This window comes from Phodopus roborovskii, unplaced genomic scaffold (genome assembly GCF_943737965.1).
Source record: "Phodopus roborovskii unplaced genomic scaffold, PHOROB, whole genome shotgun sequence".
Lineage (NCBI taxonomy): Eukaryota > Metazoa > Chordata > Mammalia > Rodentia > Cricetidae > Phodopus > Phodopus roborovskii.
The window spans coordinates 10,880,946-10,907,553 of record NW_026126447.1 but is presented as its reverse complement, the minus strand read 5'-3'; the positions used below and the strand labels follow the sequence as shown (position 1 = coordinate 10,907,553).

Genomic DNA, 26,608 nt, shown 5'->3' with positions numbered 1-26,608 from the left:
CTTGCATACTAGGTGACAAGATTTTCCATTAAGTCATCTAGCTAACATTCACATTGTCCAAAAGTTACAGAAGGAAAGGAACCTGTCCCCTCTGGGGTGCTGATGTTCCTATTCAATTTTTTGTTAAGTGATAAGAACTCTTTACAGAACTAAACAGAATTAAACCAATGGGAGCTTTGCCACTAAACAAGAATGAAACATAGAAACCAAACAATAATACAGGAAAGATAAATTAAAAGCAAAAACCAAACAGTGTAAGCAAAAGTTAATTAGGTTTCTACGATGGTTTCAGTCAGTATTAATTTACTAGCCTTAGGCAAGGAGCAAACCATACCTAGTGACTGTCCCTGAGCCACTTTAGGATTGTCTGTGTTTCTCCTCCTCCTCCTTCTTCTTCTACTCCTCCTCCTTCTCCTTCTTCTTCTTTTATTTGATCGTTTTTCAATTTACATAGAAACCCCAGTTCTCCCTCACTCCCCTTCTCCCACCCCTATCTCCATCATCCACTCCTCAGAGTTGAGGCAGGACCAAACCCCTCCCCACTGTATCAAGGCTAAGCAGTATATCCCATCATAGGAAATAGGCTCTAAAAAGCCAGTTAATGCACACTGGATAAGTACTGGTCACACTGCCAGGCTCCTCCTACACATCAGATCTGAACTATGTTATGTTAGGTGAATGTTTTTGGCCCTGCAGGTCCCATGGCCTGTGAGCCTGAAATAAACACACAAAGACTTTATTTGTTAGGAAACTGTTGGCAAATAGCTTGGGCTTCTTATTATCTAGCTCTGTCTTAATTATTAACCCATTTCTATTAATCTGGGTATTGCCACTAGACTGTGGCTTACCCAGTAATGCCCTTCATGGCGTTACTCCTCCAGCAGCATGAAGATTCTCACAGGCTCCTCCCTACCATTTACAAGAATTCTCCTCATCTTGTCCCACCTATCTTACTGCCTCATTGGCTGAAAAGTGTTTTTATTCATTAACAAATAAAGAAACATATGTACAGAAAGGCAACCCCTCCCCATCAAGGTTCTAGTTTGGCTTGAGTCACACATTAACTTTGCTATTGCACAGACTTGTGGGAAATAAGCAAAAAGTATAGAAGAATTAGTAATTATTTTATGTGTGTGTATGTACTGTGTGCCACACCAAGAAAACCTTTCATTTTTTTGGTACTAGAACCCAGTCACAATTATCCCACCTGCCCAATGTCTCTTTGCAACCATTGTAGCATGAGGCAAGCTTTTGACTTGTACCCCTTAGATAATGCATTTGCCACTTGCCAGTTACCAAGTGCTTTTATTTCTTTCGTGGCCCCTTGCTTTGCCTCTTGATCTTTAATGTTCCTCTGTCTTGGTCTTTCTAGATGAATGATTATGTGAGGTCACTCACTGGGAAAGAATGGTAACCTGTTTGGAAGGCAGTTCCTTGAGGCATCAGATTAATGAGAATCTCAAGGTGTAGGCATATGCTTTGGGGTAGGGGAATGGGAAGGGGGGGGCAGACAAGGAATGTTTGTGGCTTTGTTAGTACAAACATGTGTGAACTCCCCTTTCACAGCATGCACAGACACCTAGGCAAGGCCCTGTACTGCTGGCTAGAACTAGAAATAGAACTTAAATCCCTTTAAGAAAACACGGGTGAGGTTTTCTTATTCTGTAATCAAGTTGCAGAAAGATGGCTGTAAAAGAAAAACAATATATTCCATATCTCCAAAGACCTCAGTTCCTGTGAAAATTTTATCTCAAGCATTATTTGTAACTTATGTCATATATTGTCCACGAATCATGTTATTTTGTGTGTGTTTGAGAATGTGTATTCTCAAGTTGCCAGAAAAATGCTTTAGAAGCTCATTTCCCCCTGCTGTGCCTTATATTTATTCTTATTTTATTTTTGTTGTTGTTAGATTTTATAAAATATACTTCATTGCTCATGTGAGTGTTGGAAAATATAGAAAAATTCAGTCACACATTTGTGACATTCCTCAATATCAAGGGTAATCGTTAAATTACTGAACAAGTAGCCAGGGCATAAGCACCAACAATCTGAGCAGACAGCTACAAAAGCAGTGGGGCCCTGTGTACCTTAATCTCACAGCTTGAGCATAGCTAATGTGATTATGTGCTAATATGGAAGTTTGGATTATTAAACTTCATTGGGTACAATATTTTAAGCTGTTAGTTTTAATTATTTATTATTTCTCATGTGTGACTCTTTCAAATCATCAGTTAGACTGAAAGACTGACATAAGATAATCATAGTTGACTTCTGTTAACATAATCTGTTGATAAGTACATCTTAGAATCTCACTAGTTTGTGTGCAGTTTAGGACTAAGCCAGTAGGGATACTATTATGCTTGTGTTCAATCTATGTATTAGATTCTAACTTAATCTAGGAGTTAGACGTGATGATTTGTACTTAATAAAGCTTTGTTTTCCTTTTATCCTAACTCTTTTGTAAAATGACACTAGACAAGATAAACTTTTGAGGGGTTATTATTGCCTGGAGTCTCTGTTAAGGAGTCAATGTAGAATTTTATAAACAAAAATAAGTGTCTTAGTTAGGGTTTTATTGCTGTGAGGAGACACCATGACCATGGCAACTTCTATAAAGGAAAACAATTGTTGGGTCTGGCTTGCAATTCAGAGGTTTAGTCCATTGTCATCATGGCAGGAAGCATGGTGCTGGGGAAGGAGCTTGAGAGGACTACATCCAGGGTAGTCTTCAGGGAGGGAACAGAGGCACTTGGCCTTGTTTTGAGACCTCAAAGCCACCCCAATGACACACTTCCTTCAACAAGGCCACAACTACTCCAATAAGGTCACATATCCTATTCCTTTCAAATAATGCCACTCCCAATGAGACTTTAGAGGCTTTTTTTTTTTTTTTACCAAAACCACCACATTGGAAATAATACCAAATATTATATGAAGCTTAGAGATTTTTCAGTGTTTTTTTTCTCAGTTGTAAATATTGAAAGTTTTTATATAACTAGTACTTCTTAGTTTTAATTTCTCTTAGGTATATTTTAAAAATATGTCCTTTTAGATTTTGAGACTATAATATAATTGCATCATTTCCCCTTCCCTTTCCTTCCTGCAAACTTCCATATACCTCCCACTTTACTCTCTGGAATTAATGGCCTCTCTTTGTTGTTATGTGTAGCTCTCTCTCTCTATCTCTCTCTCTCTCTGTGTGTGGGGGGGTGGGTGTGTGGGTGTGTGTGTATTCCTAAATATATAAAGAAAACTTGATTTATCTGTACAATGTTATTGTTCTGTATATAATTAATTTCAGGGCTGACTGCTTGGCATTGGAAAACAAATTGATGTGCTCTTTCTTGGGGAAGACTATTTTCCCCTGCTTTCTGCAGTCCTTACATAGTTGTCTGTAGTTCTTAGTGTAGGGTTGAAGCCTCCTGAGCTTTACCTTTTCTACATTAGCATGTTTATTGGTATCATCGTTGTTCAGGTCATGTTTAGGCAGCCATATTGATGAAACTTCATGGGTATAACCTTTGGCATTTCTAGGAACCAAAATCTCAGAGCATACTCCCCATTCAGATGGTTCTTACATTTTTTTCTGCTCCCTCATCCTCAATGATTCATGAGCCATAAGTGAAGGAGTTGTGCTATAGATGAATCAGTTGGGACTGTGTTCCACAACTGAGTTTCGATGGATTCTGGGTTTTTGTAATTTTCTCCATCTGTTGCAGAGAGATGTTTCCTTGATGAAGAAAGAGAACTACACTTATTTCTGGGTATAAGAACAAATATGGAGAATGTAGTTAGGGATTATCTGTGTATATGATATGAATAATATATTTTAATATGTTATTTGAAGTCCATAATTTTACTATATTTGTATTTGATTTCTGAGATATGCATATAATGAGCCTATTAATTCTATTTCATATTGTGTGCATATTAAACTGCTCAAGAAATGGGACAATATTCAGTATGTTATGATTATCCTCTTGAGAAGTATAAATGAGTTTTCTGCAAGGAGACCTTCTTTGAGGTTGGAAGGGACTCTCTCTTTATTATGGGTAACATTTACTTAACCAGAAGAGTGTCTGAATGATGGTGGTGATGATGAGCTCAGTAGCTTGCCTCCTTCTTTTTAGTACCAGGACAGCCACTAAACTTCAAAGCAGAACCTGAATCTGAAACAAGTATTTTGCTGTCTTGGACACCGCCACGTTCAGATACCATTGCCAGTTATGAACTGGTCTACAGAGATGGGGAGCAAGGAGAAGAGGTAAGACTTAGGAATCTTTTCTTCTATGAGGAAAAGGTTTACTCATGAAAAAGAGGAAATAGACCAAAACTCAAATGGCTATTTGGAAACTTGGAGGATGACAGCCATAAAAACTATGATACAAAGTGAAACGTTTTTGATTCAGCCCCCAGGTTTCTTACTATACAGGCATGAAGTCAAGGAAAATCTAGGAAGAAGAGGGACACTTTCACTTTTCTTCTGCAATAGCTCATAGTATGTATTTAGACCAGTATGTAAACACATGACTGATTGAGAGTTATGAGTTTCTAAAAGTTATAAAGGAGATGGATTTGTTCAGACTGAGTCAAGAGAAAGATGCCCATAGCAAATGTTTGCTGTCATGCTAAACATTATTTGATATGCATATGACTACCCACATACACATACACACACACACACACATATATACACAAACAATATATTGTACAGTTAAATAATAGATTTTTATGTTATAGAAAACAAAAGAGAAATGAAACACAATATATGTATACTTAGCACTACCAGAGATCTAAAACTCTTTGAGAGACTCCCAAATATCCCTCTAAGAGTTCACCAGTCAGTCTTCCATTATCTGCTTTGTTTCCATTATCTTTCAACTTTGTCCAGAACCGCTCAATAAGCTCTGAGTTTTTCCAACCCAAATTTCTCAATGCTTCTACCAACCCCCACCAAAAGCAACCTACAACATGGTCAGATACATCCCAGTAATAGCACACTCTCAGAACCAGTTGCTGTGTTAGTTAAGTTTGGAGGTAAAGGTTTATTTGGGGTACATATCTTTTTTATTTATTTACTTACTTGTTTTTCTTTTACATATAGATGCCAGTTCTCTCTCCCTCCCTCCCCTCTCCCTTTTTAACTCTCTCCCCCCTCACATGCACTCCACCACCCTCCCCTCTTACCCCCCCCCACTCTACATGTAGGGTGATGCCATCCAGGAGGGGTCAACTAAATTTGTCAATTCATTTGAAGTAGGGACTAGGACTTCTCTCCTGTCTCTAGGATAAGGGAGTATCCCTCCATATGGGGATGTGTCCTCAAGGTCCTTTTGTACACCAGGATTATATCCTGATTCCACTGTCTGAGGTCCCTTACACTGCTCAGGCCTTCTAGCTGAGACCCATGTTCAGTGGTTCTGAGTCAGTCCCATGCTGGATTCCCAGCTATCTTGACCACAATCCATCACTGAGAAACATTAGGGCTAACGCCCAAACAGGAACATGAAGGCAAGAACTGAAGAATAAATCATTGACAAATGCTACTAACTGACCCATGCTCCATGCTTGCTCATCTTATTTTCTCATACAGCCCCCAATCACATGTCAGGTGTGCTACTGCCTATGGTGGACTGGGTCCTCCCACATCAATAATTAATCTAGAAAATGTCCCAGAGACTTCTCTATTGGCCAGTATGATGGAGACATATATATCCTCAATAGCAGTTTCCTCTTCCCAGGTGACCCTAGCATATTTCAAGTTAACAAAATAAATACATAAAATAAAATAAAAAATAAAAACACCTACCTAACACAGATAACAAAGCAATATCAATTAACTATTGGAAAACAATCGTGTTTACTCACAGTAAAATCTCAAAACCTACACTATTGTTCCTGAGGAATATACAGTAAGTCAATATTAAGTCAATTTAAATCCTCATCAACACCAAATGAAAATTCCTTTGTTCTTTTATTCTTTCATTCATATGATGAGTTGAGTATATGATGGTCCCTTGGGACTAGAGAGGGTACTAGCTCTCCATGTACTACAGTGCTTTACAATTGTTTAGGTGACAGAATTCTGTTTTCTTATTTGGTATATCTGAAGTTTCTAAGTGCCCTTATATTTAAAAGCCAGAGCACTCTGAAAAAGTTTTCTATATGTTTATATTTAATTGTCTTTGTCTGAATTCAGTTGTGTGACTATCCAGCAGTAGTTGATTAGAAAAAAAAAACTTTAAGATTATTATGACACTATTCAATTATCTATGTTTATGTCTTAATGTTTACTCTGGACTGATGCACTACCTGAGAGTGATTATACATAGACAGATATACTTTTGCTAAAATGGAAAGACAGATTTGAAACCCAGATTTGATAAACAAGAATCTTAGTTTGAGACTCCCATATAATATTAATTGGTATAGAGAAGTATATAATTTTATTTTAGCTGTGGGCCTTATAACCACAAAAAAAAGTTCTCAACTTTTTTGGAGAAACCAACAGTAATAGTTTTATTTCTTTGAAATTATTAGGACTGTCACAAATAATTCTAGTGTCATCAGTAATTTGAGATCATTTTTAGGGTTTTCAAATTTTTTTTCTGTTTTTATGTTTGTTTTTAAAATAGGTTGTCCTCAAACTCACTAAGTAACTGAAAATGAACTTAAATTCCTGATTCTCCTGCCTCTACTTCCCCAATGGTGGTACTACAAGAATGGATAAATCACCACATCTATTTTTGTTGTTGTTGTTGCTTCTGTTTTATGTTGTTGGTGTTGTTTTATGGTAGGAAATCCAAACCAGGGCTTTGTGCACATTGTGTATGCTGTACTCTATTAATGGAGCTATGCCCCCAGTCTCTCACTTCTTTCTAACAACATCTTGTGAAATATTGCTAGTTTTAATTGTCTGATGTTTGCCCTTATTTGGATTATGGATAGTCTGGAGGAAAACCTGAGTATGTGATGAAAAGAGTTTTGCATCTCCATCATTCTACATGATCAAGGATGGCTGATGTCTTTTGTTTGTGGTCACAGTATCTTGTACATCTTTACAGTGGAAAGCATCCAACTTTGTCCTCTCCTTGACTCTTATATTATGCTGTTGGATAATTGTCAGCATTGAAAAGACCAACATTGGCATCCCAATTTCAACCACCATTTGTAGAAATATACTTTTCAACTGTGGCACCTTTGTGATATAATTCCCTACACACTCCTGGATATTGTTGATTCTCTTTACTATATTTTGATGGCATTTTGGTTATGCCAGAAGTCTGATGTTATAAACATCGAATAAGCCATATTTGTAGCAGTTCCCAGGAAAAATGACCAACTCTTTCTGTTACTTGCAGCAACGAATCGCCATTGAGCCAGGTGCATCTTACAGGCTGCAAGGACTGAAACCAAACAGCCTCTACTACTTCCGTTTGTCAGCACGCTCTCCTCAAGGCCTGGGTGCTTCTACGGCTGAAATATCAGCTAGAACAATGCAATCAAGTAGGTGTCTCTCTTTGCTTCCTTGCTGCCCAGTTCTCAATATGAAATGTTTCTGACAATTTTTTAAACCCAAGAAACTAATCTGCCAATGTGCTGAAGCGTCACCAAGTATCTGTGGCTATAAATACCCTGTTTGGAGACGTTAGAAACATAGGACCTATGCTGTCCTATGTTTAAACATGTTTAAACATGATCCAAATAATAGAACCTGCTTTCCATGTCCTAAATGGAAATGTTCAGTGAACCTAGTCAACCTCCATAACTGGGAAATGGGCACAATAATTAGATCTGTCCTCATCCAGTAAATGATATAGCTGTATGGAAAAAAAAAATCTGGTTGAAAGCACTGCAGAGAAACCAGGCAAGAGCACATCAGAGTACAGCGTGGTAAAATACAAAACAATTTTCTTTAAAAACTAATGAGTATCGTGTATTTGTTCCTAGTCAGGAGGAAAGCTCAGTGCATAAACTGGTTTCTTACTCTGTGAGTGTTCATGTAGACATTGAGAATATTCACAGAAAGCCTCCATTTAGATAAATCTAAGAATAATGGAATAATCACTGGCACATCTGCTCCCTGAATGTCATTTTGTTCCCTGAACTTAACTATCTCTTTTGAGCCTCCACGCTGCAGCACAGCTGAATTTGTTACAATGGGGCTTCTCTATGCCCAGAACATATTGTTTTCCATAAATATTATCTAAAAGACTGTTTTTCATGGAAAGTGTTATGGCTCATAATACCATCATTTGCTCTTTAATAAGTATTGACAATTAGACATCCATTCCGTTTATCTTGAATATTTTCGTAGCTATTGTCTTGGATTTTTGTGTGTAGTGTTTTGTCTATATTTCCTGACATAGTGATGTATTGGGGTAATTTGATGGGGAATAATTGCTTAGAAGATGGCCGGCTTCTTTTAGAATGGGCAGTAAAAGTGTATGCTTTAACTCTCATGTAAATCTACTTTAGATAAATTATTGTATACAAAAATATGAAATTACTGAGTATAAATTGTATAATTTCTAGGTGATTCTTTGGGGGTGAATAGGTATTTTTTTAATTACTGTATTGTTGACCTGTTGTAAGGGATAGATGACTATTACCAATTTTACCAAAATTTGCTGGTGGGATCTAATTCTTTACTAGCAATGGTGTCACAAGAAGAGTTATAATAAAAAAGCTGAAAGCTGACTCAGGGTAAGTACAGTCAGAATCAACAAGCCTGACATTGCCCTAGGTAGGTAAATCTTGGCCTGTGCATTTTCATCCTTTAATGATTCTGCATGCTCATTTTATTTGGGCTACAATGAATATTAGATTAACATTTTTCATTAAAACTGGTCAGGCTGACTTAGATCATTTTTTAGAGAGGGTGAACCCTTTTATGTTTGATGGGTTTTTCTTTTTTTCTTGATTGAATGTGGTAGGAGGGCATCTATCAGTGACTGTACGTTTGTACACTTCAATATCCTTCCATAAATGAAGGCTAGGCATGAGCTTCCTTTATTCCAGAATGTGGAGAGGAGCAAACAGAATGGTATAAGCAAATGACATTTAAAATCTCAAGTTTATAAACATGGAATTAGTTTAGATTTGGGGGGTTAGTCAATAGAGTGGGAAATGGGAGTTACCAAGGAGTTGGTTTAGAAGAAGATTTTTAAATTGCAGGTAGGTAATTTTATTTGAGGCTCGATTATCACAAGATTTCATTTTCACTCATTTTCCCCCATTCATTATTTAACAGTTATTTTGATCATTGATTCATTTTCTGTTTACTCATGTTACTAAGCCAAGGTACATAAATTTATGTTAAAAAAATTTTAAGTTTATTTTTTTTTTTTTTTTTGGTTTTTCTGCCCTTATTGTTCATTTATTTATTTTTGCCTTTTCTGTTTTATCATTTTTTTTCCAACCACTCCTGTCCTATCACTCAAATCCTCCTTTAACTCACTACCAAAATAAGAGCCATCAGCTCCTCCTCAAGATATTAGTTGCACCAGCCCAAGTTCCACTAGTATTTTGGTAAGTTGGCAACCTCCACCAGTGGAAAAACAGAATGGCATTATCACTGAATACTCCCTCAAGTATGCTGCAGTGGATGGGGAAGACTACAAGCCTCATGAGGTTTTGGGAATTCCTTCGGATACTACCAAATACCTTTTGGAACAGCTGGAAAAATGGACTGAATACCGGATCACAGTGACTGCCCACACAGATGTCGGCCCTGGCCCTGAGAGCTTGTCCGTGTTGATTCGAACCGATGAAGATGGTATGTTGCCTCCGCTCCATCAGTTCCAACTTCTGACACAGTCTGGGTCTGCTTTTGATAGGCTAACAGTTATCTTCTCTTTTTTTTCTGCTCATCATTTTTGATCCAATATTTTTATTATGTAACTGTTTTTGCCAAAGACCTGCCTTTCTTACATCCTGGGCTTTTTTCTTTTTTCAATTTCAACAATTTTCTGTCTTTTAAAGGGACACTTTGCTACTATGGTCCTATGATCCAGATTTTCACTGTACCTCCATCTCAAGGCTCCTGTATTTTTGTTGGCATTTTTATTGAATTCTATTTCATTGTGGAATTAACTTTCAAAACTGCCACCTTCTTACTGTCTTTTGTCTTGCGATTTTTGGCATCTCTTGTATGGAACGACCTTTTGATATGAGAAAAAAAAAAAAAAAGAAGAATCCATATAGTCAAGAATCTTTTTATTCTGCTATTAAAACTGAAAACTTTAAAAAACACACAACTATCAACAATCTGTTTTTGTTATTATTTCAATGCAATACTTCTTTGTGCTTTAATGCTTTGGACCTCAAAGCATCTTCCTTGGCTTTTGTACATTTTTTTTTACATGTTTTTCTATTTCTCTGATACTCTTTTTTTTTTTTCTTCCATTTTGGTTTTTGCATCGGTCATGCTTTTTGATCTTTTCTTAAAATATAGAGCAGATTGGTTGAGCATTTTCCCTAGTTGAAGATGTTTGTGTTCTTCAATGAAGCATAGTGGGTCTACCCATTTTTAAGTAAAGAAAGCACTCTTGCTGGGTGGCAAGTGCCTGTAATTGTCTTTTACCCATGATGTTGTTGCAGTTCCCAGTGGTCCTCCTCGAAAAGTCGAGGTGGAGGCTGTCAATGCCACGGCTGTTAAAGTCTCGTGGCGCTCACCTGTGCCCAATAAGCAGCATGGCCAGATAAGAGGATATCAGGTGCACTATGTGAGAATGGAAAACGGCGAGCCCAAGGGCCAGCCTATGCTGAAGGACATCATGCTGGCTGATGCACAGGTGAGCCTATTTTATTGAATAACATTGTTTCTAGCCTTGGCCAAATTGTTAATTTTTTTATTTTAAAAACCTACATAAATTTTAGACTTTAAAACCCATTGCTGTATATTTACCTTTTCAATTAGAAATAATATCAACTAAAAATAAACTGCAATAAAATCCTTTTAATTTTGATAAAAAGTCACTTTAAAATATACGTGTTCTATTCTTTATATCTGTGTTCAAATTCACATTTCTAATTTCAATAAGAAATGGGTTTAACTTAATCAAAAGAAAGTATTCCAAGCTACAGCTTTGCCAATAGGATCTACCTTCTGCTCTGTTTAAGCTCTGTTTAGAGGTTGATCTAATTTCTTAATGCATGATTCTTTCACCAGAGAACAGGCATTTTAATGCAGAAAACAAAACTCAGTATTTTATTTAGTATTTCATCAGATCACATATTTATGAGAATAATTGTCTCCTGTCCCAGACGGTGAAGATAATGACATAGATGATAAAAATTAAATTAAGGTTTCCAAGAGAATAAACATGATCTCCTGTACTGGACCAAGTTAAAAAAATTACTATGGAGCTTAGGGAAATGTCCAGTGGGTAAAGTCTTTCCAACTAGAACCTAAGTTTCATTACCAAAACCCTCATTTTGAAAAAACCAGGTATGGTAACATATACTTGTAATCCCAGCACTGGAAAAGCAGAAATAGCTATATGTTCTGGCTAGACAATCTAGCATTCTTGACAAGTTCAAGGCTAGTCAGAAATCCTTGCTCAAAAGCAGGTGGACAGTACCTGAGAATAATATCCCAAGTGGTCCTCTGATCTTCACAATCACACAGGTGTGCATGAATCTTCACACATAAATGCACCCACGCAATCATATATACACTGTTGCATACACAGTCCATGCAAACAAAAGCAACTACTAATAATTAGCAATTGCTTGTGTAAGATGTTTGGTTGACCTTAGGGAAGTGTTTCCCAACCACAGTATCCCTGCCTGACAGTTGTTCAAAGCAAAGCATCTAACATTTTCATTTTCCCTCTACTTTAGGGGTAACTCCCCAAATGAATGCTTGATTAATCTGTTTGCTCCTCAGATATTTTCCTGGGAGGGAAAGGAAGACTTCAATGTATAACTGCTCTGTTGGAAATGGTACATAGTCTAGGGCCTAGCTTGCCGTATCTGTACTGACATTGGTGGGATCCTGTGGTTATAGGATATTTAAGATACTGGATGTTTCAAATAAGCCCATGGTGGGTGAGCAGGAAAAATGATGGGGTTTGTGAAATTTAAAATTTGAAATAAAAATACCTTTCCTGTGAACATATAAATGACCAGAAACCAAATGAAAACTTTTATTTGAGTTATCCAGTTTTATCTCTGAAATATATGAGGAAATATGTATCCCTACAATGCTAATGAAAACATTTACCCTAAAAACTTTTTATGTTGTCAACTCACAAAGTGTTTTTGTTTGCTTCTATTTTGAGGCATCCTAACAAAAGGTTTGAAAGGATCTAAATTTGTGGCTCACTTCTGTGGCTTAAGTCTGGCAGGACACAGTTGTCTTTGGGGCCAACTTTACCTTAGACTTGTACCCACTGATATGTCGACTGTCTTCCAGTTCCTTAGTTCCTTTATTCATACTTCCATTTGTCATTTGAATAAAATTGATGCATAGCAAAGAAATATTTTGGAAGATGAATGAAAAGATGTTATTAAATATTTACTTTCAAAAAGATAATTATAAACTCCAGAAAGTACAACAATTTCAAACAGTGGAGGGACATCAAAAGTCAACATGATTTTTATACATTTTTGTTTATATCATACTGCTTTTAAAGTAGAATGAGTCTATCATATAATGATAATAAAGGTATTATTGCTATTTTATAATCTCAAATTTTGGAAAACAAAAGCATGATGATGCTTTGATATTCTTCTTTGGTTTTAGCTATTTTACATTATAAACCTCATCTCTCTCTCTGCCTCTTTTTATATAGCTAATAAATTTATATCTTTTCTCTCTTCTATTTTGACATTTGTCTATTAATTTTTCCTAATTTTTCTCTTCTTTATTTCTCTCTTGTTCCTTGACTCCTTGTTGAAATTTAACTACCTCTAGCAAGTCTTCATTGAAATATATGATTTCAGTATAAAAAAGTAACTAAAATATTAACAGATTAATTACACAATCCAAGGAAGAAGTAAATATTGATGGCATAAAGTAATATGAGGTCAGAAACATTAGATTGTAAGGTGCTGTATTGGCTTCTTTAGTAAACCATATAGTTCATAAAAATTAGCTAGTTTGAGTAATAACAATGACACATATTTACCTTAATTTTTTTAAGGTAAGAATGGCTATGTCATAATGCATTTATTCTTTGGAGTGTTAGTGTATACGTTGTTTTAGTGAATGCAGTTTCCTATTTTAAATTAAAGGATAACATCATCTTTATAAGGGTACAAGTTTCTCTTCATTTCTTTTTATTTTGTCCCTTTCCCCCATTTCCTTAACCTCAATCAGTGGGAATTTGATGATACTACTGAACATGTGAGTAAAATTTTACTGTTTGAAAAAAAATCAGACCTTATATGCTTGTGTTTTTTTCAACATCAGTCTTTCACTCGCTCATGATTTGTTATCACATTTGCTTGGTTGCATGAACTAATGGACTATTTTTAATTGGTCTTAACTATGTATGCACTTTTCAGTCTGTTTCTGGTTTTATAAAAATGAGCATGGTGCTACTGATTGCATAAGGAAGGTCATGAGCTCATAGTGTTTACTTCGATTTCTGCTACTAACTATTCCTTATGACACAATTAGAGGAAGCATGCTTTAGATGGAGTGATTGCAGATGTTACTAATATTTTCCACACTTGGGTTATACAGTCACTATGTCACATAATATAGACCTGAAACAGATTAATTCCCCCTAGCCCTTTCTAAATTTTGTCACATATAGAAAAAATTAAATACCAAATACTTGGTCATGTCAAGAAGTAAAAAGAGTCTCACAGAAGGAGGATTTTCTTTAAATTGTATGAGAAGTTTAAGTTAACATTAAAAGGCTTATTCTATGCAAGATGGTCATGTGATAGAAAATCTGCCATCTAAGTTCTTACAAGAATTAGAAAGTAGTCTAGAAACATATAAAAATTTCTGAAACAGTTATGAAATGCAGCCAAAGAAATGCCATAAATAAAACCACCATGTCTTAGAAATAAATAGCTATACTAATAGGGCTATAATTTCAGAGATAACTGCTAGGGATGACAGTATATTTGAGAATGGAAGAGATGATCTGCAGTTCCATAGGTGAGAGTATCTGTGTATATTTGGATCTAAGGAAGAAATGTTCACTGGTCATAGCAATTCTCAGTGGGTGCAGCCAATGGAGGTCAATGGGACTGACCTTTGGTCTTGTGACAATGAAACTGCTCATTGGACACACATAGAAGCTTTTTGTAATAAAATTGCTGTGGAATGGAGCAAAAAGGTAAATGTTTGACAGCTGAGGTATCAGTAGAAGATTAAGAATTGTTTCATTCCTTTATCCTGGAGATGTATTGAAAAAAATAATTTAAAAAAATATAATACAGAAATTACAAAGAGCATTTTCTTGTTTTTAGACTGAGTAGAATTACTATTTAGTAATCCTTTGGTATTCATTACTATACTATACTCAAATCATATGGATATGATAATGCTATAACAATGACCATACAAACCTAATACAAATCAAAGTGTTTTAAATGTTAGCAAATGTAGCCACTGGGTGCCATGAGACTTAATGTATAAATATTTATTGCCAAAGCACAAAGCTCCTGTTGGAGTTTTGGGGAAATATGAATAGTGTATCAGGTTTCATAAAATTTAGTGCAGAGCAGAATTTAAATGACAAAGATCCATAGTAAGAAATATTTATGATAAGTTCAAGTACATATTTGAAAGAAATAAAAGTTTTATAAAGCCATACTTATCTTTAAATCTACTATAAACTCAACATTTTGTACTCAGGTCCATTGCATTTATTTTGCTTAAAACTGGTCTTGGCTGATTAATATAATTTCCTGGCCCACTGAATGGGTCACTACTTCATATAAAAATAATGACTTAATGGATAAATTGGATCATAAAAAGACAGAAAATATAAATAAAACAGTTACTTTCTAATTTACTCATGAGGAGATTAAAATCCAACAAAAATTGAAAAGGAAGCAACATTTTAAATAAAAAATTGACAGAAACTTACTGATGAAGAACTTAAGGAAGAAAATGAGGTCAAAAGTAGCCCATGAATTTTAAAGAGGTATCATCTGTCCTTAAAACATGCAACAAGGCAAAGTCTACTTTGGAGATTGTTTCCCAGTTTTTCAACTTGAACTTAAGGTGAGATAACCCTGAAAAAGCCACAGGAAGATACCAAGCAGATTTTCCCTTACATTGCTACTTGGAGCAAAGGGCCAAGTTGGCAGTGCACATTAACTTGGGATGTGGGGAGAAATAATTATTTCAGGTTCCAAAATAAATGCGGCATTTTCTAAGATTAGGAATGAGGCTGACAGCATTGGGACAGACCCTTAGGGACACAGACTTTCAAGAGGCAAGAGTGCAGATGGGACAGGAGGTGATGAGGGACAGCAGGAACCTTGACATGGTCACATTGCCTCACAGAGTTGCCCCATAGCACAATGCAAGAGTTTTTTACTTAAAATCAGGGAACGTAGCCCACATAGTATCATGATTGTTGTAGTTATGTTTTGTGCTGCTTGATCTTTACTAGTACAAAGGACTTGAACTGTTTTGGTGTATATTACTATGTCCTATACCAACCTGAGCAAAGAGAAAGACACCTGGCCATCCCTAATTTTATGGATGAAAACCCTATAAGTAATTAAAGTGGCCCCACACTTGATGACTAATTTCATCTATATGTGAAGGTTGTCTGCTACCCATTGCTAACCTTGGGAGACCTTGAAGGAAGTTAGCATCTATGTCATCATCATTTCTGAAATATTCGGTTTGTCCACTATACTGTATAACACTGCTGCAAAGTAGTTACTTGGTCTGGATGTCCTCTGTAATGTTAGCAAAAGCATTTCAAGATTCTGAAGATAAAACATATTTTTCTTAAAAAGTCCATTTATGTGCCTGAATAAATCTTTAAGCATTCAACAGAATGATATTGGAATTGTTTCAATTTCCACAATGATGATATTCTTATTCTTCTGAGAAAGTACCTTGTCAAATCTGTCATATCTGGCATCACTTTCAGCAGTTATACTCCATGGTACCTATAAATTGCTTTGCTAAGAAAATTTCTGCTATATTTGTCATGGTCTAGTCCATCACACTCACTCATTCATATTGCCATTAGCTTTGGAAGATTATGACATTGAATACTTTATTAAATATATTCATAGTCAATGTGAAAACATAGTTATGCATAAAAGTAAAATAGCTTGTTAATTGCTTTGTATATGCTCTGTATGTTTGTGTGTATTATGTAAAGATCTAAGGAAAACATCAGAACAAGTCACTAGACAGAGCTCTAGCTGAAGAATCATATAATATCTAATTTAGAAATACAGTTCAATGATCATCCAGTCTTAGAGCCTTCATAGCTCTGGGCCCTCATTAAAGAAAAACTCAGAATGTGCAGATAGTTTGTCATTTGGACCTTTTCTGAATCATCAGAAATAATTAAGTAAACATTACTGACCTTATGAACTCGTCTCATTCTTATTTGTATGGCCTAGTAACTAAATATCCAGAATATTCTCTTTATTGTATGATCTTTTATTTCTAGTCTTTTTAACTAAATAGCAATAATTTCCTGACATCTTAAAAATGTTCTTTGGCCTCACAATATCTAGATCCAACAGGTCAACCATTACCTAGCAACTTCCTAGGGGAAGACATTCCATGATTACACCTGCCTGTCAACAGTCTAGCTACCACTATGTGGCATCAGTGTGGGAAAAATGCTGCCACCAAGTAACAGCTAGTATATCAGAATACATTTCTGCATTTCACTTATCTTCAACTGACCCTTGTGGTTCTAATATTTTAACTGAGTTGGAAAATGTAAATGTAGATAGATAAGCATTCCTAGATTACCAAATCATGATATTTTTAATTAAACAATTAAGAAAGTTTAAATTTAAGTGTGTCAGGATGTCTGGTTCCAGGTTTCTTTCTTAACTATTCCCCCTGAAAGCTATTCTAAAGATGTGTGAATCCCCACCCTCACTATTAACAAATAGACCCATCTTCATAGCATGAGCTGAAGGCATGGAACTTGATCACTTAGCATGGCTACAGGGCATGTCCGGGCATGCACAGAACCAACATCAGATACCTTGATTTTCTCCAGGCTCTCCCTGGCATGCTTTAAGTATGTGTTTTTCATGTGTGTCATTTCAGGAAATGATCATCTCTGGGCTGCAGCCTGAAACTTCCTACTCCCTCACTGTCACAGCTTATACCACCAAAGGAGATGGTGCTCGAAGCAAGCCCAAACTAGTGTCCACCACTGGGGCAGGTAATGTCTTCTGTGCACAATTGTACATTCAGCCATATTTCAGACTTTAAAATGGTATGGTTGTAATCTACCATTTTTCATTATACACTGAGAGAAAATAAATACACTATGTTCAAGTTTGAAGTATTTTTCTAAGCTAACAAGGCAAAAATATACATTTCTAAAACACACACACACATATATACATACATACACATACTATATACATATGCATATACATATACTATACATATAGTGTATGTATGTGTGTGTGTATAAGAGAGACAAAGAGAGAGAGAGAGAGTTCTAACTGGTTTTAATAATAGAAAACCAGAGTCAGATATAGGGGTTAATGCTGAAAGATCAGAGAAGCAGAGCAGCCAGCTACTAGCTCTTACCTCTACTGAATTCTCAGACCAAAGGGGTTATCCTGTCCCTACAAATTGTCAGGCTGAATAGAGCTGTCTTCACTTCCCTAGTAAAGGCTTGTGCCCCTTACGTCCTGGGATCAAAGGCATGAGATCCCAAGCACTGGAATCAAAGGTGTGTGCCAACATTGCCTGGCTTCTATGGTTGGCTAGCTCCATCCTCTGATCATCGGCAAACTTTGTTTGTTAGAGCACAAAAAAAAATCACAAATCACCACACATATTTCAAAAGAATATATATATATATATATATATATATATATATATATATATATTTCAAAGTATGTACTGTTTCCAAATGATCCAGTCGTTCATTCCACAAGTCTTTTTTGAGCACCTACTATGTGTCAACTACCATTTACAGTACTAGGTATATAATAAAACAAATGAAGTTTTTTCTTCTCATTAAATTTATTTTCTAAGATGCATTACTAAATTAACAAATGACCAGGTGGGTGGGAAAATCTCAAGATGTTCTAAGATAAATGGGAGGATGTAGGTGCACTAACTCTCAGGAGTCTTTGAAGGATAGAGAGATGACTTAGAGGAAGGCTGCCTTTTTAGTAGATATTTTTGTTAGTTTGTTTTTTGTTTGTTTTATATTGTTTGATTGTTATGTTTGAGACAGGATCTTCTTAAGAATTAGCCCAGGCTGGTGTGGAACTACTTTGCTCCCTACCTCAGCCTCTTGGGTGTTATGACTGTGGTCATATGCCGCTGTGCCTGACAGAGCAGGCTATTAACATAGAATGTAGAGAAACATGAAAGTCAGGAAAAAAAGCATCTGAGCAGAGAAGTCACACAGAGATTCCCCAACCCCACTACTCCCCACCCCACCCCCCACCAGGAGCCTGACTTTGTCTTTTCCTGGTGATGCAATGAAGTAGTCTGACACAGTAACTTTAGGGAGCAAGGGCTGATTCTGGAATAACGAACAGCCTGTCATGCCAGAGAAGTCAGGGCCACAGGCATTTGAAACAGTCGATCACATTGCATCTCCAGTCAATAAACAGAGAAATGAATGTTTTTATTCAGTGGGCTTTCTCCCTTTTATTCTGTGCAGGACTCAAGCTCAGGCATTTTTGCTGCTGCCCGTGCTTAGTTTGAGTTCTCTCACCCAATTAAGATCATCCCCCAGAGGTTCACTTTCTGAGTGACTCTGTCAAGTTAGCACTTAGCTAACTATCACAAACCTCTCTAGAATGGAGTTGCCATATTGATTGGGTTCATTGCTTACAGACTTATATTTTCTCATTTTCCTCCTTAACCTTTTCTGAGAGGCTTCAAAAGAAGATAATTACACAAAAGATAGAAAACAGAAATGATCAAAAGTCTCAATAATTTCAAATTGCTCCTTTTAGAAGGACCAGAGGCTTCTTTGGTGCTTCTTAGACTTGCTTTGCTTAGCCACATAGGGAAAAGCAGCAGGAAGAACTGGCATCAAAACTGATAAATTAAGGCATAATTATAGGAGGCATCTCCTCCAATCCCGTCATAGAGCAATCTTACATGGAATGTCTCTACCATGGTTTTGATTTACTCCTGTTGAGATGCTTCCCGCACAACTTTATGGGAACGCCTTTCTACGTAAAGACAGAAAGCAGAGAACAGCTGTGATGTTGATCACCCTCCTGGGTGCCATCTCACTGCCAAGTTTGTCTAAATGTCATAAGATTTGCCTCACTTGTGTCCCGCCACCTGCAGTTGCCTCAAGCAGCAGGAATACAGATGGCAAAACTCCTTCAAGACGGAGATTTTATACTTCCTTTTGCTTTCCTTACTTCTCTCTTTCTTTGATTTAAAGAATACTATTGTATCAAACTTTGTGCCACACCAGAAAGTAGACATATAATGAAGATATGGTGGCATTACATATGATTCTCTGATCATAGGAGCAATCAGTGTTAGAACATAAATACATGATAAAACCCCTGATCTGGAATCCCAAATTGAACAGAAAGGTTTTTTTCCCTACTTATATTCACATAGTTACGTACTGTTAATGCCTTATATGAATTATGAAATCCTTACTGCCAATGAGATGAAACCTATGGACAAGGACATAAAAGCAGAGGATTTATAGTCAAGCAACCCAAATCGCCACAAAAGAAAAGGCTCTTACTTTTTATAACATCAATTTCCATTACTGTACATGATTTTTAGAACTGTGGGTCTTACCCTTGTTGTCCAATTATTTTGCTATTTTTTCCCACAGTTTCCATTCTTTCTTAATCGAGAGAGGCATGGGTAAGCAAAATGAAAATGCTCACAATGGAGTTGTTTTAGTCATACTTATTGTCTTTATAGAGGTCATGTGATACTCCTGTACTACTCCCCTACCTACTAGTAAAAATACATGCTTTGTCTATGGCTTAGTGCTGTGCAGTTAGTGAACAATTAATGAAAGTTAATTTATTTTTTATATAATCACAAAAATTCCTCTTGTGTTTCAGTGTATGCAATAAATTCCTAGTAAAGGTTATAAAGATACATAGTTATAGTATATCTGGATAATTTTGGAATTTCCTTGAAATGTTATATTAACATTAAGAATCTTGAGTGTATGCTTGTGTAGTTATAGCATTTCTATAATCTATAAGCATTCAATTCTTCAAACAGAAGTACTACTGCAAACTTAAATAATCTTTATGTCTGATATAAGGAAACTTGCATGAAGGAGCTAGCTTTTCTGTGTTTGAATGATTATGGTGTATGTAGTTTCCTTGTTAATATTCTTACTTTTCTTTATCATATGTAGTGTACTGCCTAAGTCCTTGAGATTTAAGACAACCTAAAACTTCATTGTTTGAGGGGACTGGGGAAATAGCTTAGTGTTAAGAGCAAGAATTGTTTTTTCAGAGGATACAAGTTCAGCTTCCAATGCCCATATCAAGTGTCTCACTATTACCTATACCTCCAGTTCCACAGCATCCTACCCTCTCTTCTGGCCTCTGTGGGCACCTGCACTCATATGCACATTCTTTCACACAATAGCTGCATATAAACATATTATAAAATAAAAATTCAAAAATTTATTGATTTGACAGATCTGTATATTATTCTACATATTTCCCCACTCTGCTGACTAATGTGTTTAAAGGTGATCAAATGGCAGTGACTGAGAATATAACAGACTGAGAGCAATCAGCTATGCTCAAAAAATTGCAGTTACTTAAATGGAGGCTGCCTTTAGAACCACTGAGACTGAGGGCCTCTGCTGACCTCCAGACATTGATCTAAAAAAGAATTTTGAGGTAACCACATGTATTAACCATCTCTGCTACCCTAATAAAAGTGCCAGGAGAGGCTTTGGCATGTCACAGAGGTCCAAAAGAGGCATCACAAAAGAGCAAGAGAGGGCATTAGGGTGTCACCATAGACAGGACAGTGTTATCTATCGACTCTGTAACTTGCCCTCTGTGTCTACTGTTTACTAAGTTGCTGCTAAGCCTGACATTAGCCCTCCTCTGAGTATGTGAGATTTTAACACTGTCTAAGCTCTCAAGCATTAATGAGGTACAAGGTAAAACACTAGCTCTGTTACTGACTAGACCTTTGAATGTGGTTGCTATTATCACCTATGAACCTTGATCCAGAATCTATATATAGTGTCATCTTCTTCACATCCTAATCTTTATCAGTAGGTAGGCATATTTTAAAAACACAATTGCCCTATGAACCTGCACTTGCTCTGATCCCTGTGTGGTTGGATACAAGGTTTGTGTAATGCAAATAAATTTTAAATGTTTCCTATTTGGTGTCCCTAATAAAGTGGTTCTATTGCCATTATATTAACCTTTGGAAAATTCTTTTTCTCCATATATGGAGTGATCTATAACTTGATTCTTTTTCCCTTTTTGTCCCATCATTCTCATAGTAGAATAAAATAACCATTTAGAGCCATTATCCCAACTTCTTTAAACTCTACTTGTTGTTTTCCTTACACATTGTGGAGAATTTAGGCTTCCCTTCCTGTAGGCTGTCATAGATGGCAGTGTGTTTTCATCTCCTTAGTCAATCCTTCACATGGTATTTTATGGTGTTTTCAGTAGCTATCTCAGAGTTCTTATGCTTAGTTATGTTTCTACCTGGAAAACAAATGATTGTTTTGGGCAAAGCCAAGATGCTTTGAGAACTGTAGTGCAAGAGGGTACATCAAAACTGTTGCTGGGAATTATAGAACATTATTGGGCCATGTGGTCTCTAGCCTAAGAGTCTTTTATCACAGAATATTATGGAATGCAACAACATTGAGTCCCTTTTCTCCCACTTTCATTTTGTTTAAGACAGCTTCTCGTACAACTGTAGCCTATGCTATCAACTCCAATAATAGTTGCTTTATCCACCAAAAATACCAGATGTAATAGGCTTTGCATGATCACAGTGCATATCTTCGTATATATAATCGAACTTGTGTGTCCTCAGAAGAGAATAGCGTAAACACAAACAGTTCATCACTCTGATAATCATACTAATATTAATGAAAATATTTGATCTGTACCTCTTCATTTAATAATTCACAATAACAAGACGTAGAACTTCATAAGGGTAACATGTGACGATAGAGAAGTTACAAGAAAGTACACATGAATGCATAGTTGAGAGTGTGGACTGTGGTTCTGGATATGTTCTACAGCTCTCTCACTTGTACTCCTAACTTTAGAATGTTTTTCAGTTCTCTCGGCTTCTTATTCATTACAGAACATTAAGATAATAGTAATCACCTAGTGGATACAGTGAGTGTTTAAATCTAAGACACACTATGTACAATATTCTTTTTGTAATACTAGGACATTGTGTGTAGTAATTAATCATTGTAGTTATACCTGTAATTAGTTCTATCTAGTTTGCCAATCATTTATTGGCTTCATTGCTCTGTGACAAATATAAGCCTTGATGCACTAAAATTGTTCATTACCAAATTTTGTGTCAGCCTACTATAATAAAGAAAGAAAAAGATGACTATTTAACAATGGTATGTAGGATAAGTGTTGTATTGTTTATGAACACTGAAAGGTGAACACTAGTAGAGTGATACCCTGATTTCGCAATACCTGACATGTGATCATAAATGACAGTCATCCTTACCATTCTGTCTTGTGTGCTCTAGTTCCAGGGAGACCCCGGCTTGTGATTAACCACACTCAAATGAATACTGCTCTCATTCAGTGGCACCCCCCTGTGGACACATTTGGACCCCTTCAGGGTTACCGACTAAAGTTTGGCAGGAAAGACATGGAGCCACTCACTACTCTTGAATTTTCTGAGAAAGAAGACCACTTTACAGCCACAGACATCCACAAGGGCGCATCATATGTCTTCAGACTCTCAGCCAGAAACAAAGTGGGCTTTGGGGAGGAAATGGTGAAAGAAATTTCTGTTCCAGAAGAAATGCCAACTGGATTTCCTCAAAACCTCCACTCAGAAGGCACAACTTCAACTTCCGTTCAATTATCTTGGCAACCACCTGTCTTGGCAGAGAGAAATGGCGTCATCACCAAATATACCATCTTGTATAGGGATATCAACATTCCCCTTCTTCCAGTGGAGCACCTTATTGTTCCAGCTGACACCTCTATGACACTCACTGGCTTAAAATCTGATACTACATATGATGTAAAAGTACGTGCTCACACGAGCAAAGGGCCCGGGCCATATAGTCCCAGTGTCCAGTTCAGGACACTGCCTGTGGATCAAGGTAGGATTTGTCTACTTATGGCCTTCCTCCTTTAAAGGAATATCAATCTTTGGAAATCAATATTTTGAAGCTGTAAATAACTGATCGGCACATTCATATTAATAGGTTCACCACTACAAGCAGGTAAAGTATGTATAACTCAATCCACTTTGAAAATCGTAGATTTCAGTTATAGAATGCAAGTCTGGTTGGCAGTACCCTATGTTCTCAGGTAAGACAAACAGAGGATAGTGACTGAATTGGAGGCAAAGGCAAGTTCTTTTTGAGAATGGGTATTAAAATGAATGCTCTAAACAGGTAGGCAAATCACATTTCTCTCTTTGTTCCATGTAGGCAGCACTTATCCTAAGCACTATGATCCATGATGGAAAAAAAAAAGTTAGATGCTTTAAGAATAGTTTAAATACACAGTTTTTCCTTTTCCAGCAGTGTTTGCAAAAAATTTTCATGTCAAAGCAGTTATGAAGACTTCAGTGCTGCTGTCTTGGGAGATTCCAGAGAATTATAATTCTGCTATGCCTTTCAAAGTAAGTGTTATTTAGGTGACATGGTGACAAGAAGAAGGGACAGCTCATCTCACAATTGCACAATATGTGTAACAAATACAGAAAACTTTGATTTGGACACATGAACTTGGGATAGTTCAGTGCTAAAGCAAACACCTAGCATGCGTGAGGCCCTGGTTTAGCTCTCCTCTTCTACAAAACAAAAATGATTGGGGCTCAAGAGTTCTATTTCTATTTGTGAAAGAATTTCATGGAAGAGTTGCTTTTGGTTCTTTGACACTGTGATCTTTCCATTATGGAGAATGAGCATACCCTCAGAGCCACAGGTGGCAAGACTTACATGGTACCTGGTACATTGAACTTGAATATTTACATCAAAGTAAATGTTTTTGTATCCATAAACGTAAGGAATCCTCAGGATTTCTACTAATTTATAATGCAATATTTTGGAAGATTTTAAGATTATATTTATTGGTCTGAATTCCTAACACTGTAGAAATAAAGCTCTGTCTTGCCATTAAGGTCTTGCAAAAACAAAAAGTAGCAATTAGTTAGTATTTATTAAATGAATATAAAAATACTTTTAGTTCATGGAAATGTTTAGAGCTAGATTTAAAACTTCCTGATAAATTGTGCATATAACACATTCAAAACCTAGAACATATTCTATTAGGTTTACAAGTGACTGACAGGTTAAATCTTGAAAAATGACTGTACTTTTTGTTGTTGTGCATTTTTGAGAGAATCAGGAACATTTTACCATTATACACTAGGAACTATCAAAGACAATCAATACAGTCACTAGAATTACAAATACTTATAGAGTTAGGACTTGCCCAGAAATAGAATTGAGCTGGAGAAACGAGTAGATAAAAATGGTTTAGAAAATGGCAATCAATTGTGATTGGTTTTATATCTATAGATTCTTTATGATGATGGGAAAATGGTAGAAGAAGTAGATGGCCGAGCTACCCAGAAGTTAATTGTTAACCTCAAGCCTGAGAAATCATATTCCTTTGTGTTAACCAATCGTGGGAACAGTGCTGGTGGATTACAGCATAGGGTAACTGCAAAGACTGCTCCAGATGTGCTCCGTACCAAGCCTGCCTTCATTGGGAAGACCAACTTGGATGGCATGATTACTGTGCAGTTACCTGATGTTCCTGCAAATGAAAATATAAAGTAAGTTAAGGAAATAAGGACAAGTAAATGCAGAGACTGCATTTCAGTATTATTGTGACTGTAGAAGAATGGATCTCTTACTATAACATGGAAGATTCTTCTGTGTAGGCTCACAGTCTAACTGTCTAGTTCAGTCCCACTCTCTGTGTGTATGTCTGTGTGCATTCATGTTAACATAGTCTCTTCAATGGAACAATGCATTTTTTCTGTTCCAGCCATATTATTTTAAAAGGGAGAATACAGGTTGCTGAAATGCAATATAATGTTATACATAGATTACAGTTGATAATTGACAAACAGCTGGCAAAATAATACATATTATAACTGAATAAAGCATTAAATTATATTTTTCAAATAATTGAATACTTTAGATAATTCAAAGTAATGTATGATACTGAGATTTTACTTGTGTGCTATAATATAGAAGACTTCAAGTTAAAGTACGAAACAAAATTGAAGGAAAAAAAAAGTAGAAAATGAAACATAGAGTGTAGTGTAAAATCCAGGAGAACAGAAGTACACCATTAAGATCAGTCAGTTGAGAAGTTTGTTCAAAGACATATTTATCTGGTTTCATAACCAATACATAAAAAGACAATATCATTGAAGTATATGGCCATGAAAAGGATGTTGCCCCTGTCTTCAGGGAACCTGGAATAGAGTAGGATATATGAAAAGACAGACACTGATCTAAGTTATTCTCATGAATGACCATGCTAGAATGAGAAGAGTCCAGGACATTTCTGAACATAACTTTGAAGTTCAAATAGGGGGCTTACAAAATTTAAGAAGCGGAAAGTTATGTGTCAAGGGGCAGGGTACACTTTAGTTAGGACAGCAAGTGGTACTGTGATGCTGGAGCCCAATTGAACAAGATGGGACGGGGTGGGGGTGGAGAGATAGACAAGATTCATGTCATGCTTAGCAGTTGGGGCTATATGGCTGTATTCTGCAGAAAGCAGAACCCCTCTAAAACTCTGGATGCAACAACCAGTGTGATATCACCCATTATGTGATGCCTCACTTTTATCTTCCCATTTTAGGAGGCATTTACTGAATATCTTGTGGCATAATAGACATAATTGTTACATATTTGAGGAGAACATATTTTCCTTTCTGCTGTATAACATGATAAAGCTATGATAAAATTGTTAGGAAATCTTTGAAGTTCTACAGAAAGACATTTGTACATAGTTCTTATACTACTGGGATGACTGAAGCTCCCAAAAGTAATAATAAAAAAAAACTGAAAAGTCATCATACAGTCAGTTGACATTTGACAAATTATACAACTACAAAGTAGGACAAATAGTGATCCACATGGGAGGCCAGAGGAATTGCAAGACACTAGAGCAGGAATGCAGCAGAAGTCAGCATCTACTTTAAAGCAATCAGAGGATGTCTCATGTATGTCTCAGGTTTGAGCTTATATAACAAAAGGGAAAGTGTTTCTATTCATTG

General features: G+C 36.3%; 1 protein-coding gene across 35 annotated transcripts in view; it reads left to right on the top strand.

The window, feature by feature from the left end:
• Nucleotides 1-26,608, top strand: part of Ptprd (protein tyrosine phosphatase receptor type D) — a 462,643-nt gene that overhangs the window by 300,799 nt on the left and 135,236 nt on the right. For 9 of the 35 annotated variants that reach the window (XM_051188069.1, XM_051188066.1, XM_051188064.1 and 6 more), the window contains 9 exons: nucleotides 4,134-4,267; nucleotides 7,365-7,509; nucleotides 9,476-9,781; nucleotides 10,606-10,799; nucleotides 13,331-13,357; nucleotides 17,237-17,354; nucleotides 22,872-23,459; nucleotides 23,886-23,986; nucleotides 24,888-25,147. In XM_051188069.1, coding sequence (XP_051044026.1) covers nucleotides 4,134-4,267; nucleotides 7,365-7,509; nucleotides 9,476-9,781; nucleotides 10,606-10,799; nucleotides 13,331-13,357; nucleotides 17,237-17,354; nucleotides 22,872-23,459; nucleotides 23,886-23,986; nucleotides 24,888-25,147 — 1,873 coding nt within the window. The remainder of the gene's footprint in view (nucleotides 1-4,133; nucleotides 4,268-7,364; nucleotides 7,510-9,475; nucleotides 9,782-10,605; nucleotides 10,800-13,330; nucleotides 13,358-17,236; nucleotides 17,355-22,871; nucleotides 23,460-23,885; nucleotides 23,987-24,887; nucleotides 25,148-26,608) is intronic. The other 26 variants (XM_051188094.1, XM_051188071.1, XM_051188063.1 and 23 more) reach the window with 7 other exon arrangements.